The sequence below is a fragment of the Nipponia nippon genome, unplaced genomic scaffold (assembly GCF_047370975.1).
Source record: "Nipponia nippon isolate SJK-2023a ecotype South Korea unplaced genomic scaffold, ASM4737097v1 scaffold_2, whole genome shotgun sequence".
NCBI lineage: Eukaryota > Metazoa > Chordata > Aves > Pelecaniformes > Threskiornithidae > Nipponia > Nipponia nippon.
In genome coordinates, this window is record NW_028262336.1 from 27,471,180 (window position 1) to 27,485,751 (window position 14,572).

The 14,572-nt window shown below is 42.3% G+C and overlaps 1 protein-coding gene across 4 annotated transcripts in view; it reads right to left on the bottom strand.

Moving 5' to 3' along the window:
* Positions 1–14,572, bottom strand: part of APP (amyloid beta precursor protein) — a 224,362-nt gene that overhangs the window by 55,858 nt on the left and 153,932 nt on the right. For all 4 annotated transcript variants that reach the window (XM_087755993.1, XM_087755995.1, XM_087755992.1 and 1 more), the window contains 2 exons: positions 7,093–7,167; positions 5,818–5,976 (listed from right to left, as the gene is read on the bottom strand). In XM_087755993.1, coding sequence (XP_087612119.1) covers positions 5,818–5,976; positions 7,093–7,167 — 234 coding nt within the window. The remainder of the gene's footprint in view (positions 1–5,817; positions 5,977–7,092; positions 7,168–14,572) is intronic.

The following is a 14,572-nucleotide window of genomic DNA, read 5'->3' on the forward strand; positions in this document are numbered from 1 at the left end:
ACGAATATATATGCATGCAGATGCCTCCCCCATGAACTCTACATTGATCCCAGTCTACTATTTCAGATTTTAAGCGAGTGATGAAACAGTGCAATTTCATTGAGCTTGGAAAATGGAAACGTCAAATGTAGTTTGGATTGCTACAAATATAGTCTCCCCATGGAAATCCAAAATACTTACTACAGAGAAACAACACGAAAATCATATTAATGCACTTCTCTGTATTAAAATACAACTTTCCCGGCTCTGTGCCATGGAACTTCCAGGGGAAATTCTGAGCTGGCTTGTCATTTTGATCAAAGTTCTCTCTAAATCAGAGAGAAAAGTTTCACAGTGCTGTATTGTGCTATTTAATCTTGCCTTTGGAGAAAAGTCAATCACCAGTCCTTTCTGATTACTGCTCTTGAAATGTGCAACAATTACTTCTTTTCATTCACTTCTTAGGAATACCTTGTATACCGTATTAGGTATATATTTTACCTGCTATGTTATTAATTGCGGGTCATGTTTGACATAGGCATAGTAGTTCATTTTAGGAACATTCAAGAAAGGCTGGCTAGGATGAACACAAGATTTTCACTCATGGGTGAGACACAACTAAACCCCCATCCAGCTACCTTTCATGCGGAGTTAAAGATGCCTTCTCATAACTTCTGCTAATCTATAAGAACACGTTACCCCACACATCACAAATACATGGCTATAATGGTACTCAAAACCTCCCTTTGCCTACCCTCCCAAGGACTTTTCCTGGGGCAGAATAAAATGAAAACAGTATGTGATTCAACCTCATTTGCTTTTCAGGATTTTAACTGACTCAACTTTGACAGATTAAGAAAAATTTTGTTTCTGCTCACTCTTCTAAAACTTTGCATTTTAGATATAATGAACCTGCCATGGTTTTGCAGAACTTAATACCCATCTGGAATTGCCTCTTCTGTATTTAGTTCACTTGTACAAAAAACCTACTGGCAAGCCTAGGTGTATGACTATACCATATGCTCAAGCCCACAGACTGGGGAAAAAACAAGAGTCTGGTTTTATTCACCGAAAAGCCTCAGAAGCTGCTGGAAAACGGAGTTAGGTGACCACATTTCTCAAAGTCTGACCTGGTTTAAAAGCAGAGCTGAAATCCATGCTGTCTGTTTCACAAAATCCTGCCAAATTAAGTGTATGTGAGAAATTCCACAGCTGTAAGTTTATGGGTTTAGAGGAGCGGAGCTAAAGGGTGGGGTATTAGAGCTGGACTGCTCTTTCCTACTGCACAGGAGGATTTTTATCACTAGATCAGCAGCAATGCTTTGGCCTGCCTCCAACTGCATATTTCCACAGCAACCTCGTTGGACTCAGGAAAGGCTTTGAGCTTCCCGAACACAGAGGCACTGAGTAAGGGCCCCTCTGTAGATCCCTCTTCCACGTCCAAATAGCCAAACTTGACTAGTTTCAGCCTGCACTGTGCTCTCTCTGTATGAACAGACACTGCTCCCACAGCACAAAAGGTACCAGAGCAAACTCTGAGGGCAACAAGAGAAAACCACGGCAAAAAAATTCAAATGGATTAAGGTACATGTTAGGGTTGATCCTAATGATCCTGCTCTGTTTGGCAATAATTTACGTTTCAGTAAAATACTGCTGAATTAGAAGAGAATCATTTTAAACTGATTTTAATCATTATATGCTCACTTTATTCTATGCGCAAAGTAAGGAGGTTAATTAATTACCTTTCAAAGTTTTCCTGTATGTTTCCTTGCTCTGAAACCCTTTATTTCACCACTAGGAGCTGGATTTCTTTTCTGCTTCTCTTTGCCCCCTGCCACCGGCTTCCCACAGAGAATGTGCATCTCTTACCAATGAAGATTAAACAGGGAGGCATAAATCCAGCAAAATCTGACATGCACGTGAAAGAGGGAATATAAACAAATTATAAAATCGACCTGCTCACAGAGAATGATGGATTTGAATTCCTCTATTTAACTTGCAAAATGAAGGGGAAAATTTCCAACTGTTTTAAAAACTGGAGGCATATTGGTTCCAGCTGCCACTAATCCTCCTTTTCTGTAGTAAGGCCATCAAGCAGGATGAAACAATACAGTATTTTGACACTGGATACTGAACAGCTGCACCCCATTTTCAAAGGCAACAAAGCACAGCTAAGCTGCATCAGGAATCAGGGATGAGGATCAAATTTTAAGTTTCTGGGCAGCCTGCATGACAGTGCTTCTGAGAACAGAACAACAGTACAAATATTTGGTTTTGCTCAAATTTGTTTTCTGGTAGACCTTGAAGCTATGCAATTTCATCTCTATATGCTCCCTGGCTCCCTTGCTGCCCAGAGTGGTAGCCTGAAGCACTCCTCTGACACTGGCATTGGGCAATCGTCTGTGTAACACCTGAAAAAACTGCAGTTAAAGTTTTTGGTCTCATACAGAAGCCATTCATACAGGATTCCCAGAATTTTGTAGTTTTAGGTAGAATGGCACCGAAAACCACTGATTTTCCAGGCATGTATAAGAACGTAATGACTACTCTACTGGCCCAGACCAAAGGCTCCCCTAGTCCCATATCTTGCTATCCTACAAGGAAAGCCTCCTCCAAAGGAGCAAGTAAATGATGAAACTTCTCCTCACATAGCCTTCCAGCTTCCCCCTGTCCATAGCTCAAGGACTTTCCAAGCCAGTTGAAGTTTCTTTTCAGCTCCCCTAAAGAGGCTATCCCTTGAACACAAGCACCACATCATCTGTATACACATAGAAAACAGGAGTTCCCAATGGATCAGGATTTTGTCGCTCACGGAGAGCCACGCACCACATCCATGATCAGTCTGATGACACCAGGAGTGCCAGACTCACTGTACTCCTATGGTAACTGATCTGCAGGCAAAGACTGGTCATGGATTTCTAGACATCCAAGAGTAAAATGAAATCCTGCTGCTTCAGGTGGTCTGCCAGAAGTCCAAAAAATCTTGGGAAATGTTCAAATTCAAGTACAAGGCAATACGTCCAAGTGATTAAACAGCATATGGAAAATACTTTTTGCACACACACACATCTATATATATATACACACGCATGCACGCACATCACTCTTACGGTAACCCTCCTAGCTGTGTGCAGAAGACATGCACTTCAATAAAAAAGCCTAACTTATTTTTCAATTTAAACCCAAATTCTGTCCTTATAACTTTAGAGAAAGAGACTCCACCACTTTATATTCAGAATCTACTTTTGTAGCAAACATACTAATAGCGAACCATGTAATTTGAAGCAGACTCTGGAAGGGGGTTCTTAAAAATATTTTTGCAGAACTCCAGAAAAAACTCCCTTTTGTAAGACTACTTAACAAGTCACCAGCAAGGTTATGACTTACTCTCCCAAAGACAACACAATTGCATCGAATATACTTTTAGTTTACTAGGGAACCACCAGAGAAAAATACAGCTAGGGTATCAGAGTTGAATTTTCCATTAATCCCATTTTCTCTTTGGCTAGGCTGCCAACGTTTGGATTCACAGTGTATTGAGATTTCTGGCTCCATATCCTGCAAAGCCGTTAGCGGAGTGGATTCATTCATTAAGCTATTCAGCTATCATCAATCACTCCTCAGATTTCACCCCCTGCCCCACAATAAAACCAGACAAATCCTCCTGCTGAATTCAAGGTCAGCTTTTCGTGCGCTTTGGCACACATCTGACCAGCAGTTCAGAGGTACATGCCTGAACTGTCAGTAACTACAGAGCACGCAACCAGAAAACGCTGAGGCAGAACAGTACCACCACCAAAACTGGCAAAGGAACTGTTTAAAGACCTAAGTTTTTAAACTGTTCACTTCCATTAGTTTTGAGATGAGTCCCCGTTTGGTAGCACCTTGAGCTGATGTTTCAGAGTGATCAGCTTTTGTAGGGACACAATATAGGATGCACCTCAGTCTTTTAACAGTACCTTCAAAACTTACTTCTACTGGAGTCATGTGTTCATTGACACAGCCTTTCAGGCCTGATGCTCTCCCACTGAAACAGTAAATGTATTATTAATTTAAATGTCCTGGGAGCTGACTACAAGCAACCCAAGTAAAAAATGAAGATTTTTCTGCTCTCAAAGTCAGTGTTGACCTTTTTGTCCCTTAGTGTTCTGCAGGTGAAGTTCACTTTTTTTTTTTTTGCAGTAGAGATGTCATCTGCATCCCACAAACATGAAAAATCAAGTTCCCTTGTGCTAGGAGTGAAGTTGCACATTTTGGCAGCTCTAGAGACCATTCTGCTGTTACGTGTGGTCCCCATCCTCACTTTCCACAAACTCGGATACCTGGAGAACCAAGCTGTCAGCCTGATCCACACACAACTTGAAATCAAATCATTTTTCTGGGGATACTTTTCAGACATGATTACATTTGCACGAGGCTCAACTTTACAGCAGCAGCTGATTGGCTAAAGCCAAACGTGAAATCATATCTTAGGTGAACTACCTAAAACCACACCGCAAGGGAGCAAACACGACCCGCAGCCAGTCTATGCACGCACCTCATCTCGCTCTCAGTCCTGAGCCGCAGACTCCAGTTTCCTAAGGGAAGCTGCATCCCAGCCTGTAACGCGCTCATCTGTCTGCTAACAAGACTCTTGAGTCCAAGCCCTTCACTACCCTCACAATAGTCAGAGGTTACAATACGCATCTCGCACTCAGACCAAACAACATCCTCTACCAATTTAATACAGACTAGCTTCATTTTCCACAAATTACTATCTTGCAAAATACAGATTAACTCTTACTATCTTGCAAAATACAGATTAACTCTTCATACAACTACTCTGAAGTCCCCCTGTGACACTCCTACCTAAGTAAAAGATTTTTCTTTTACTTGGCACATAGTAAAAATAAGAGAGTTTTGCACTATGGGGTGGAGAAAAAAGTTTGATGGTGATAAAGAACTAAGACGATGATCACTTTTCCATGCTCCCTGAATATGCAGGTTTCTCTGCAGAAGGAAATTCACTTAAAACATGTAATTTTACCAGGTTAGCTGTATTGATGCAATTCCCTGTGAGGCCAAATTCAGGATCTAATGGCTACATCTTACACTGCTGATCCAAAAGTCTTTTAGTAACATAATGTGTTTTCCATCTAGGAAGTGTTCAAGAGGTGAGAGGCATATAAACATTTGGCTGTTTTCCCACAGTGTTCGTGCAGATTCTCTTCTTCTGGAGGTCACAGACTAGTTATTTTGGTATTGAATACAAACATCACAGATACGGAGTCATTAAAAATTCCATTCAATCCACATTCTGAACTTAGTGTTTACACCCACCAATAGCCATCAGATCCAACACGGACAACTTTGAATTGCTAGTGTGCTGTCTTCACGCCATCCAACAATCCTCACAAAATTCTTCACCAAACATTTCAACAGTTCAAGAAACAAAACAGAAAATCACAATCACCCTCATCCTTAAGCTCCATCTTGACATGATGAAGTATCCTACTGTGCATCACTTGGAGGGGTGCTTCATCATCCTTCTACAGGATCTGTGAATGGTTACAATTTCTGACAACCAAATCACTTCCACGTTATTTGTTTAAGTATCTTTATGTATGTATCTATTTATCTATAGGTATGTACGGGGTGTGTGTGCTTGTGCCTTCATTTATGTACACACAAAGTCTAAACTTTTAACTTTCAAACTAGCTGACTGCTGTAGTAGCTCTTGCATGGGGAACACACACTCACTGCTCCACAGCTGGACTGTACCTGGGCACACCTTTTTTTCCCCCAGGATCACTACAGTGATTTTGCCACAGCTGACAGAACTTGTGGTGTTGCACTTACCCTGGGTGGGACAGTCTGCAGGGCTGTGATATAGTTCTCCAGAGCAATGCGGCGACGGTCATTCAGCATGGCTTCCACCCGAGCCATATGAGTCTCCACCAGCTGTTGTCTTTCATTCGCTGCTTCTTGTTCCAGTGATTCCACTTTCTCCTGGAAATGCTGAAAAAAATACCCATCACAACAGGAACAGTGAAGACATAAGCGGAGTCCAGCGGATGGCAACACCTCCATCTGCAAATCACCAAAATGTCTCCCCATGTCAGTCTAGCTTGCCTCCCAGGAACTCTGCACTGAATGCACCTTTTCCTGATTTCAGTGGGAACTCCTGATGCCCTGTATTCCTGAACACCTGGCCATATTTTATTAATCTAATCAAATATTCCTGACATGTTCAGCACAACCACCAGCGAATCCTTCATTTGCCTCCTAAGACAGTGGTTCAGCGCTAGAGAATTGTGCCTAGAAGAGGGTGGAGTTTGGCACATGTAGGCTCCCTGCCATCACGAGGGCTTTCCATGTATCAACATGACTTCATGAGCAGATCTACATGGGGGGAAAGGGGGCGGGGAAATTCCAACCTGAACAGAGTCACTATAATTTCTTATAAACTGGCCACCAGGAAGAAAAATTGAGCCCAGACTTATTCCACTAAAGGAAAAGATTGACTGGGTAAAATGCACAGAGAGGAAAGGTGTGGGATCTAATGTGAGATGCAATCTGGTTCTGAGCGTTACCTTTTTATAGTTTTGCATTGAAATCATTCTAGCAGTATTGAATAATACCTTACATAGCCACAGTGGGATTCAAGGAGTGTCTGGCTTGTCAGAATTTTTGAATTACAGTGTAATTTTGGATAAAATAATTTTTGGCTGAGGGTTTCTTTCAGATAAAACATGGCAATTTCTTCCTTAAATCACATCTTCCATCTCTGCTTTGAGCTTAGGTCCTGCAGCTTATATTAGTTTATCACGGTTTGAAAGGGGCCTGTGGGAGCCAAGTTTTCAGTTCTCACTGAAGGCAAATCTAAACTCAAGCGGAATTCTACCCCTCCACACAGTCACGAGCGATGTTCTGCACTGCTGTTCCAGGGACTGGCTGCAAAGTACAGAGACACCCAGCGGCCACTAACAGCTGGAAACAAAAATAGCAACAGCAAGAGCAGAGAATAACATTAAATCCCCATAGAAGTAGGTCTTAAAATTCTATCACACCCAGCACCCCTTGTATTTTAACTGCGGTCCCAGTGGGTAAGGCTGTGGTTGCATTTTCCTTTACCTGGATAACAGCTTTCTTGTCAGCTTTTGGCAAGTTCTTTGCTTGGCGTTCTGCCTCCTCCCACTCTCTCATGACCTAATGAACAAAACAAGGAGCGTGACTTTTGTATTTTCCTCTTGTCTCGGGGCTTAGCAACAGCCAAGCACTGCAGCTGCGACAGTCATCTTTTTATATTCCTCTCCTCCTTTTATCTCTATTAAAAAAGCAGTTACAACATTTAACAAAGGTAGGATCCTGTTATTAAATTAAACAAAGACGGTACTTCTGTGTCTGAACATTGTGCAAAGCTCTCACAAGTCTGCTGTGAAGCAACACAGCTGTTAACCAACACTCTAGTGAGGGAAGTGGAGGTCTTTATAGGTGAACACACCAACCCCTTTTCATCTCAGCCAGAACGGAAACCACTTCCACCTATTGCACATCCTTGGTCAAAATGAGTGAATTTCAACTTGTTCTAATTGATGCTTTTTTTGGTACTGCAAAAATTTTTTTATTTATTTGACTACATCACTGGCCTTTGAGTAGGACAGATCAAGAATTACAGAATCACAGACTCATAGAATCATTTAGGTTGGAAAAGACCTTTAAGACCATCAAGTCCAACCACTAACTCAGCACTGCCAAGTCCACCACTACACCATGTCCCTAAGCACCACATCTGCATGTCTCTGAAATACCTCCAGGGATGGGGGCTCAACCATTTCCCTAGGCAGACTGTGCCAGTGCTTGACAACCCTTTCAGTGAAGAAATTTTTCCTCATATCCAATCTAAACCTCCCCTGGCGCAACTTGAGACCATTTCCTCTTGTCCCATCACTTGTTACTTGACAGAAGAGACCGACCCCCGCCTCACTACAACCTCCTTTCAGGTACCTGTAGAGAGCGATAAGGTCTCCCCTCAGCCTCCTTTTCTCCAGGCTAAACAACCTCAGCTCCCTCAGCCACTCCTCAGAAGACTTGTGCTCCAGACCCTTCACCAGCTTCGTTGCCCTCCTCTGGACACGCTCCAGCATCTCAATGTCCTTCTTGTAGTGAGGGGCCCAAAACTGAACACAGTACTCGAGGTGCGGCCTCATCAGTGCTGAGTACAGGGGGATGATCACCTCCCTGGTCCTGCTGGCCACACCATTTCTGATACAAGCCAGGATGCTATTGGCCTTGTGCTAGTCTGTCCAGAAATAGGTGTCCAACACTTTAAGAACTGAATATATCTCAAGTACAACGCTGAAGAAAAATGATGTAGGAGAACTTTCAGTACCATTCCTTTCAGCAACATGAGAGACCACCTCCTCCTGTAACACAGGGCAGTATTTCAATAGTCAGGGAATAAGTTACTCTTAACTTGCTGCCCATGACATCTGAAACCTTCTCATGGCCTTACTTAGGGACTTTACTCATTTCACACCTAGACAGCAATCTCCTCAGATAACATTTTATGCAAGAACAATTGCTCTCACCGAATGCAGTGCACACAAATAAATGACTTGTTTATTTGCAGGATTAGCATGATGTCAGAAGATGACAGAAGAAAGCTAGAAGCAATTACTCACAATGTTCATTTCCTTTCCTTCCTTTCTCACCAAAAAACATACTTTCATACCGCTTAATAGAAACAGTCAAACATATGCTTTCTAAAGGGGATTTTAAAAAAGCTCAGAGTCTGCATGCATGACTGAAATTTTACCAAGACCAATACCAAAGGCAGGACAAATTAGACCTGCTGTGTCTCATGCCTGCAAGCTGAGCCTCCACCACTCAGCTCCTGTCTCAGGCTCCCCAGTTTTCCCCCATGCTGGACATTGCTAGTCAGGCTCCTTGAGGGACAGACTGGAAAGCACTGGTGGTGCCTCAGGGTATCTGATTGAGCCTGTGCCTTTAAAAAAAAAAAAACACAAACCAAAAACCAAAAAACCAAAACCAAACCTGGGATCAAAGGAGACTTTTATAAGTCCCGGTCCTTGAAATGTAGTCCCTTCTCAGTCCTATATAGGGTTGTAGACCCTAACAATTAACCAGCATGCGGATACCTGCACTCAAGACTGACTCAACATATGGGACTTTTGTTGTCAAGTTTTCATCTTCCTTTTGACCCAAAACCTGGGAATGTATTTCAAGACAGCAATAAAACAGTCATAGTAAAAACAGATCAACTCACTATCAGTGAAATTATTTATCTGTAAGAGATTCTGGCCTCAATAACAGCCTAAGAGAGCAGAGGCATATATTTTGGTAAGCTAACGCGATTTTAAGGTGGGAAATTGTTTCATCTGCTTCTGGGCTTCAGCAGGGGCATGGTTAGATAGCAGTTGTAAGCACAAAGACCTGAAGTCACGTACTTAGAAATCACAGTCTTAACTTCACTCCGCTCTTTTACTGGGAACTGTAAGCTGAAACTTAAGTCCCGAGAATTGTACTACAACCTACATGAACTGGTAGCCTGAAAGTACCTCTTCAATTTACGTTATCTTCTCATCAGACAAATATGCATTCACATGCAACTTGCAGCCAAGCTCTAGGGAGGCAGGAAACCAAAATTTACAAGGAGACATGAAAATTCATTTGCAAGGGTTACTTTCCCAGTACTTTGGCACAGGAGATTTTACTGCTTCTCTGACAAAGCAGGACTAGAGGACGTGAACAGACACTATAATTTAGAGCACCATGATGTGTTCTGGAAACAACTTATTAATGCTCAGAGTGCTGCTGTGTATTAAGTACACATTAGGTATTCATTTTTTAATTGTAAGCTTAGGTCATATGATTGTGGTGGCCAAGAAAACTTAATTCATGTATACAGGCAGCACCTTTCTAGAGACCTGAAATGTCACTGGTGCCAGGATGTGAATGTTACAGAAGACCCAGAAATTATGGCATTATTTCAAGTCATAAACTAAAATGATGTGCTCAAGCTTAAGCATTGGCCTAGGTTAGCAACTCTATGATTTTGTTCTCTCTCCTCTCCTTTTATGTCTTCAAATCACATCTCTGACATCTGCTTGATACTCTTTTTCACTCTGAATGAGCAGTTGATGGGTTTTCAGAACAACTGTTCCCTTGCCATCTTTATCCCCCAAACTAACCCTCTGCTAATCCATATGATGAAAACAAGTATTGCGGGTAATGTGATAAGGAGACCTTTGGCTAGACCAGGTCTCTGTGCCTGTTTTATTTCTCTAAACCTTTTAAGGCATGGAAGGCAGGATGATAAACTGACAGCCTACACAGCTAGTTGAGAGGGATGTAAATTACAGGCTTCAGAGTTCAGCTCCGGTGCAAGGAGAGTGAATGGCTTGTGAAAAAATACAGAATGACATGGCTGTTTGCAGAAACAATATTCAATGTAAAGATTGCAGAAGCTGTGCTTTGAGTGCTGATTTTCACAATTGAGACAACTTCAGTGGTTGAAAGCATTGTATGCTAACTAAATGAAGATACAGCTGCCCTACAGCTATCTATGGGCAGTCACGCTACCACCCAGAGAAAACTTCTGCTCTCACCGAAGGTCATTGCTTTAGAGAATTATGAGTCACTAAGAAATATGCCGTAGCACTCTGTAGGAAACCAAAGAGCAAGAAGAGGAAAAAAAAAACTCCCCAGATACGCATGGCAGAAAAAGGCTGAACTTGGCCTCTATACACTTATAAACCTATTCTCCTTCACTGACAGCACAGACCTATCAAAGCCACACAGATTTATGGCTCTTCAAGGCTTGGTGGCTTTGTGCAGGGAAAACGACAACTTCTGGTTGAGATTTAAGAAGCAAGCCATTTTAAAGTCAAACTTCCTCAGAACTCAGGACTTAGTGCCTGGCAGACGGCTTTTGAAATTGGGCTGCAGGGGACAGCAAGAGGGAAAAAGGAAGTACGGGAAGCATCATTCATTATTAAGAGAGCTGCTAAGCACAAAAATCTCATTACATTGAAAACAGCAGAATTTATGCCCATTTTTTTACACTGGGGCACAGCAGCATACCTGCAAGAGAAGAATTTATGACAGACATTTGGGTTACAGCAATCAGACCAGCAGAGGCGCTTACCTGAAGGTTTGCTTAGTCAGAAGGTCGAAGTCATGCCAATACGATGCTTACCTTTGTCAAGGGGTTTTGTTCCCCACTTAAGTCTTGAGCCTGTTTCTGGTAATAACATCATTAAACCTCTCCAAAGAGCCCTGAGTATAACTGAGGGGGGTACTCCTACTAAGCTGACAGTCAGTTTTAAGGAAGGAAAGAGCCCTCCCACACACAATAACAGAGACAGTGGGATCTAGGGAATATAGGGACCAGTATTATTATCTCAGCAAGTTTGCAGATGACACCAAAGCTGAGTGATGTGGTTGATACTCTAGAGGGAAGAGATGTCATTTCAGAGGGACCTTGACAGGCTTGAGAGGTGGGCCCGTGCGAACCTCACAAAGTTCACCCACGCCATGTGTAAGCTGCTGCACATGGGTTGGGGCAATTCCAAACATCCATACAGCCTGGGCAATGACTGGACTGAGAGCAGCCCTGCAGAGAAGGACTTGGGGGCACTGGTGGATGACAAACTGAATATGAGCTGACAATGTGTGCTCGCAGCCCAGAAAGTCAAACGTATTCTGGGTTGCATCAGAAGAAGCGTGGCCAGCAGGTCAAGGGAGGTGATTCTGCCCCTCTACTGCACTCTTATGAGACCCCACCTGGAGTACTGCTTCCAAATCTGGGGCCCCCAGTATAAGAAGGACATGGACTTGCTCGAGCGGGTCCAGTGGAGGGCCACAAAGATCATCAGGGGGCTGGAGCACCTCTGCTATGAGGCCGGGCTGAGAGTTGGGGTTGTTTAGCCTAGGGAAGAGAAGGCTCTGGGGAGACCTTACAGCAGCCTTCCAGTACCTGAAGGGGGCAAGGGGTAATGGTTTTAAACTGAAAGAGGGTAGATTTAGATTAGATATAAGGAAGAAGTTCTTTACTGTGAGGGTGGTGAGACACTGGAACAGGTTGTCCAGGGAAGCTGTGGATGCCCCCTCCCTGGAAGTGTTCGAGACCGGGTTGGATGGGACTTTGAGCAACCTGGTCGAGTGGAAAGCATCCCTGTCCCTGGCAGGGGGGTTGGAACTGGATGCTCTTTAAGGTCTCTTCCAACGCAAACCATTTATGGTGCCACTGCCACTAAAAATCAGCTGAAGACCTCCCTAGGATGTTGGAACTAGTGGCATGCAATGACCCAAAAAAATCTTGAACATAACACCAGCCCTGTTCAGGCTGGTTGAGGACTGCGGTATTTTCAGATGCTTGCTTTGGAAATGAACTTCCAAGTAGCAAGACTATTCTAGGAGACAAGGTATCATTAAGTTCCTATCAAAAGTACTGTACATGCTATGATTCCTAAAATACTGTAAACAGCCAGAGGAAGAGTAAATTTAAGACACGAGAGTGTCACAAGATGTTTGAGGAGAGAAATGTATAAATACACTGCTCCCTTGAGTAAGGTTCAGTATCTGGTTCCACCAGGCCATTTAGCAGCAGCTATTTAAGTGAGGGAGCTGTACAGAAGTTAACTAACTGGAAAGAGAAAGAGGAAAAGGGGAATTGTACCAAAACAGGGAACAAGAACCACGATATCCCGCAATCAGTTAGCGTAATCTCTCCCTGTTATACATCAGAGAGTAGCAAACATTTAAAGGTTACACATGCACTGCTGAAGAGCTATCCTGCTTGCACGGAAACGTAGCTTTACTGCTATTTGGAGTTGCATTAATAATTCTTGGGAAAAGTTTAAAATTGTATGCTAATGTAATTCTCTTAACAGCAGTGCCTAGCAAAGTTTATAAGCCTTGTTGCTCCAGGTGCCGTGCAAGATGTAAAGGTAGAAAAACTTTCATGCTCTGTAGTCTAAAGGGATGGACACTTAAGAGCAGAAGGGATTAAAGCAATCTGAACCAGAGGTGCATCAAGTCATCGGACTAAGAGCACAGACTCCGCTACTAAGAGAGTCTTTTAGGAGCTGTGAACTATGAACTGACACAACCACCGACAGAAGCTGGGTCTCTGCCTGTGTGAATATCTTTATGCAAGACGAAAAGAAACACGAGTTGTCAGAATTTCACAGTAAACAAAGGGAAATCTCAGAAAGAGGATATACAGAATATCTGCATTTGCCCTGAAGACAGGTTTTGATTAAAATATTTGATTTCAATTTAATTTTTTAATGATAAACTTCCCTACTCCTTAGATGATTACATTTTATATATGAACTAGAATTATTAGTTAATTGGCTGTTGCAAAGTAAAGTGTGCATCAAATCAAATACTGTTTTACTGTTTTAAAACTAGATGCTTTATCAAATAAATATCTGTATTTCATGAACAAACTAATTTATTTCAGATTATGACATTTATCAAGATCACTGATTTTTTCCTTTCTTTTTAATAAAGAAAAATGGGCATTTCTGCTGCTTTATAAGCCCCCATTTCTCAGCCTTGAAAGAACTGGACTTTGAGAAAAAACCAAACCAAACCCCAATAAATACGTTTGGTGCAGCTGGAGGACTTAGCTAGTGACTCTCACTTGCTAATGTTTTTTTTTTTTTTTTTTAAAGAGAAAAACATCGACAGCAAAAGCTTACTGAGTTATTCAGCATTGTTTTTAACATAACAAGTAACAGCTTCAAATTAATTTTTAGTTAAATATGTATTAAGAACATACCTGATTTTAAAGAAAATGTAAAAAGCAATTTTCAAATGCATTGCTAGAAAAGGAGACCAGTGGTATGGGAGACAGACATATTGCAGTTCACATGAGGAAATACAGAATGGTAAACTAGCTGGCTTTTCTACATCGCCGTAAGGTGTCATATTTTTTAAACATTTGAAATGTTAACTGGGAGAGGCTAGTTCAATACTGTAACAAAACCTTACTCGTAAAAGGGTAAACTAATTTTTAAAAACTTAAGTTAAATCTCTGCTTCCAAGCTCTGCAGGGGTCCTATGTACTTCAAGACATACGTACTTTAAGTTGTGATTCATAAGCAGCTTAAGCAAATTAAAGATCAAAGATCTATCTTTCTTGATGCACCTATCGCGCTGCCGTTTCCCAGGTCTGACTTAGCTTGCTGAACTGGCCAGAGTTGGTTATTTTACTTTTTATTTGGAAGAGTGACATTGCAGTGAGATGAGGGAGCTGACCTGCCTCACCCGGCAGCTGTACGCTCATTAGCGCTGCCAGAAAGGATGGCTGGGAATGCGCTAACGAGGGCAGAGCACGCGCAGCGCCAGCGTGATCTTCAGTCAAGCCCTTGAACCACAGCCTTCATTTATGAGGTTGCCCCAAATGTACACGGTAAAATGTGCAGCGCATTTACCCAGAAGTTTTCTGATGCTACGGTTCAGTGCTTTTCCCAGTTAATTTTGTTGGCCTCAAGCACCGACGTTGTATGGTCGCTCTGTACGATGTTTTCTGGGTGTCTGTGCATTCGATAAGCTCTTTTCCACAAAACCATCGGCTTTG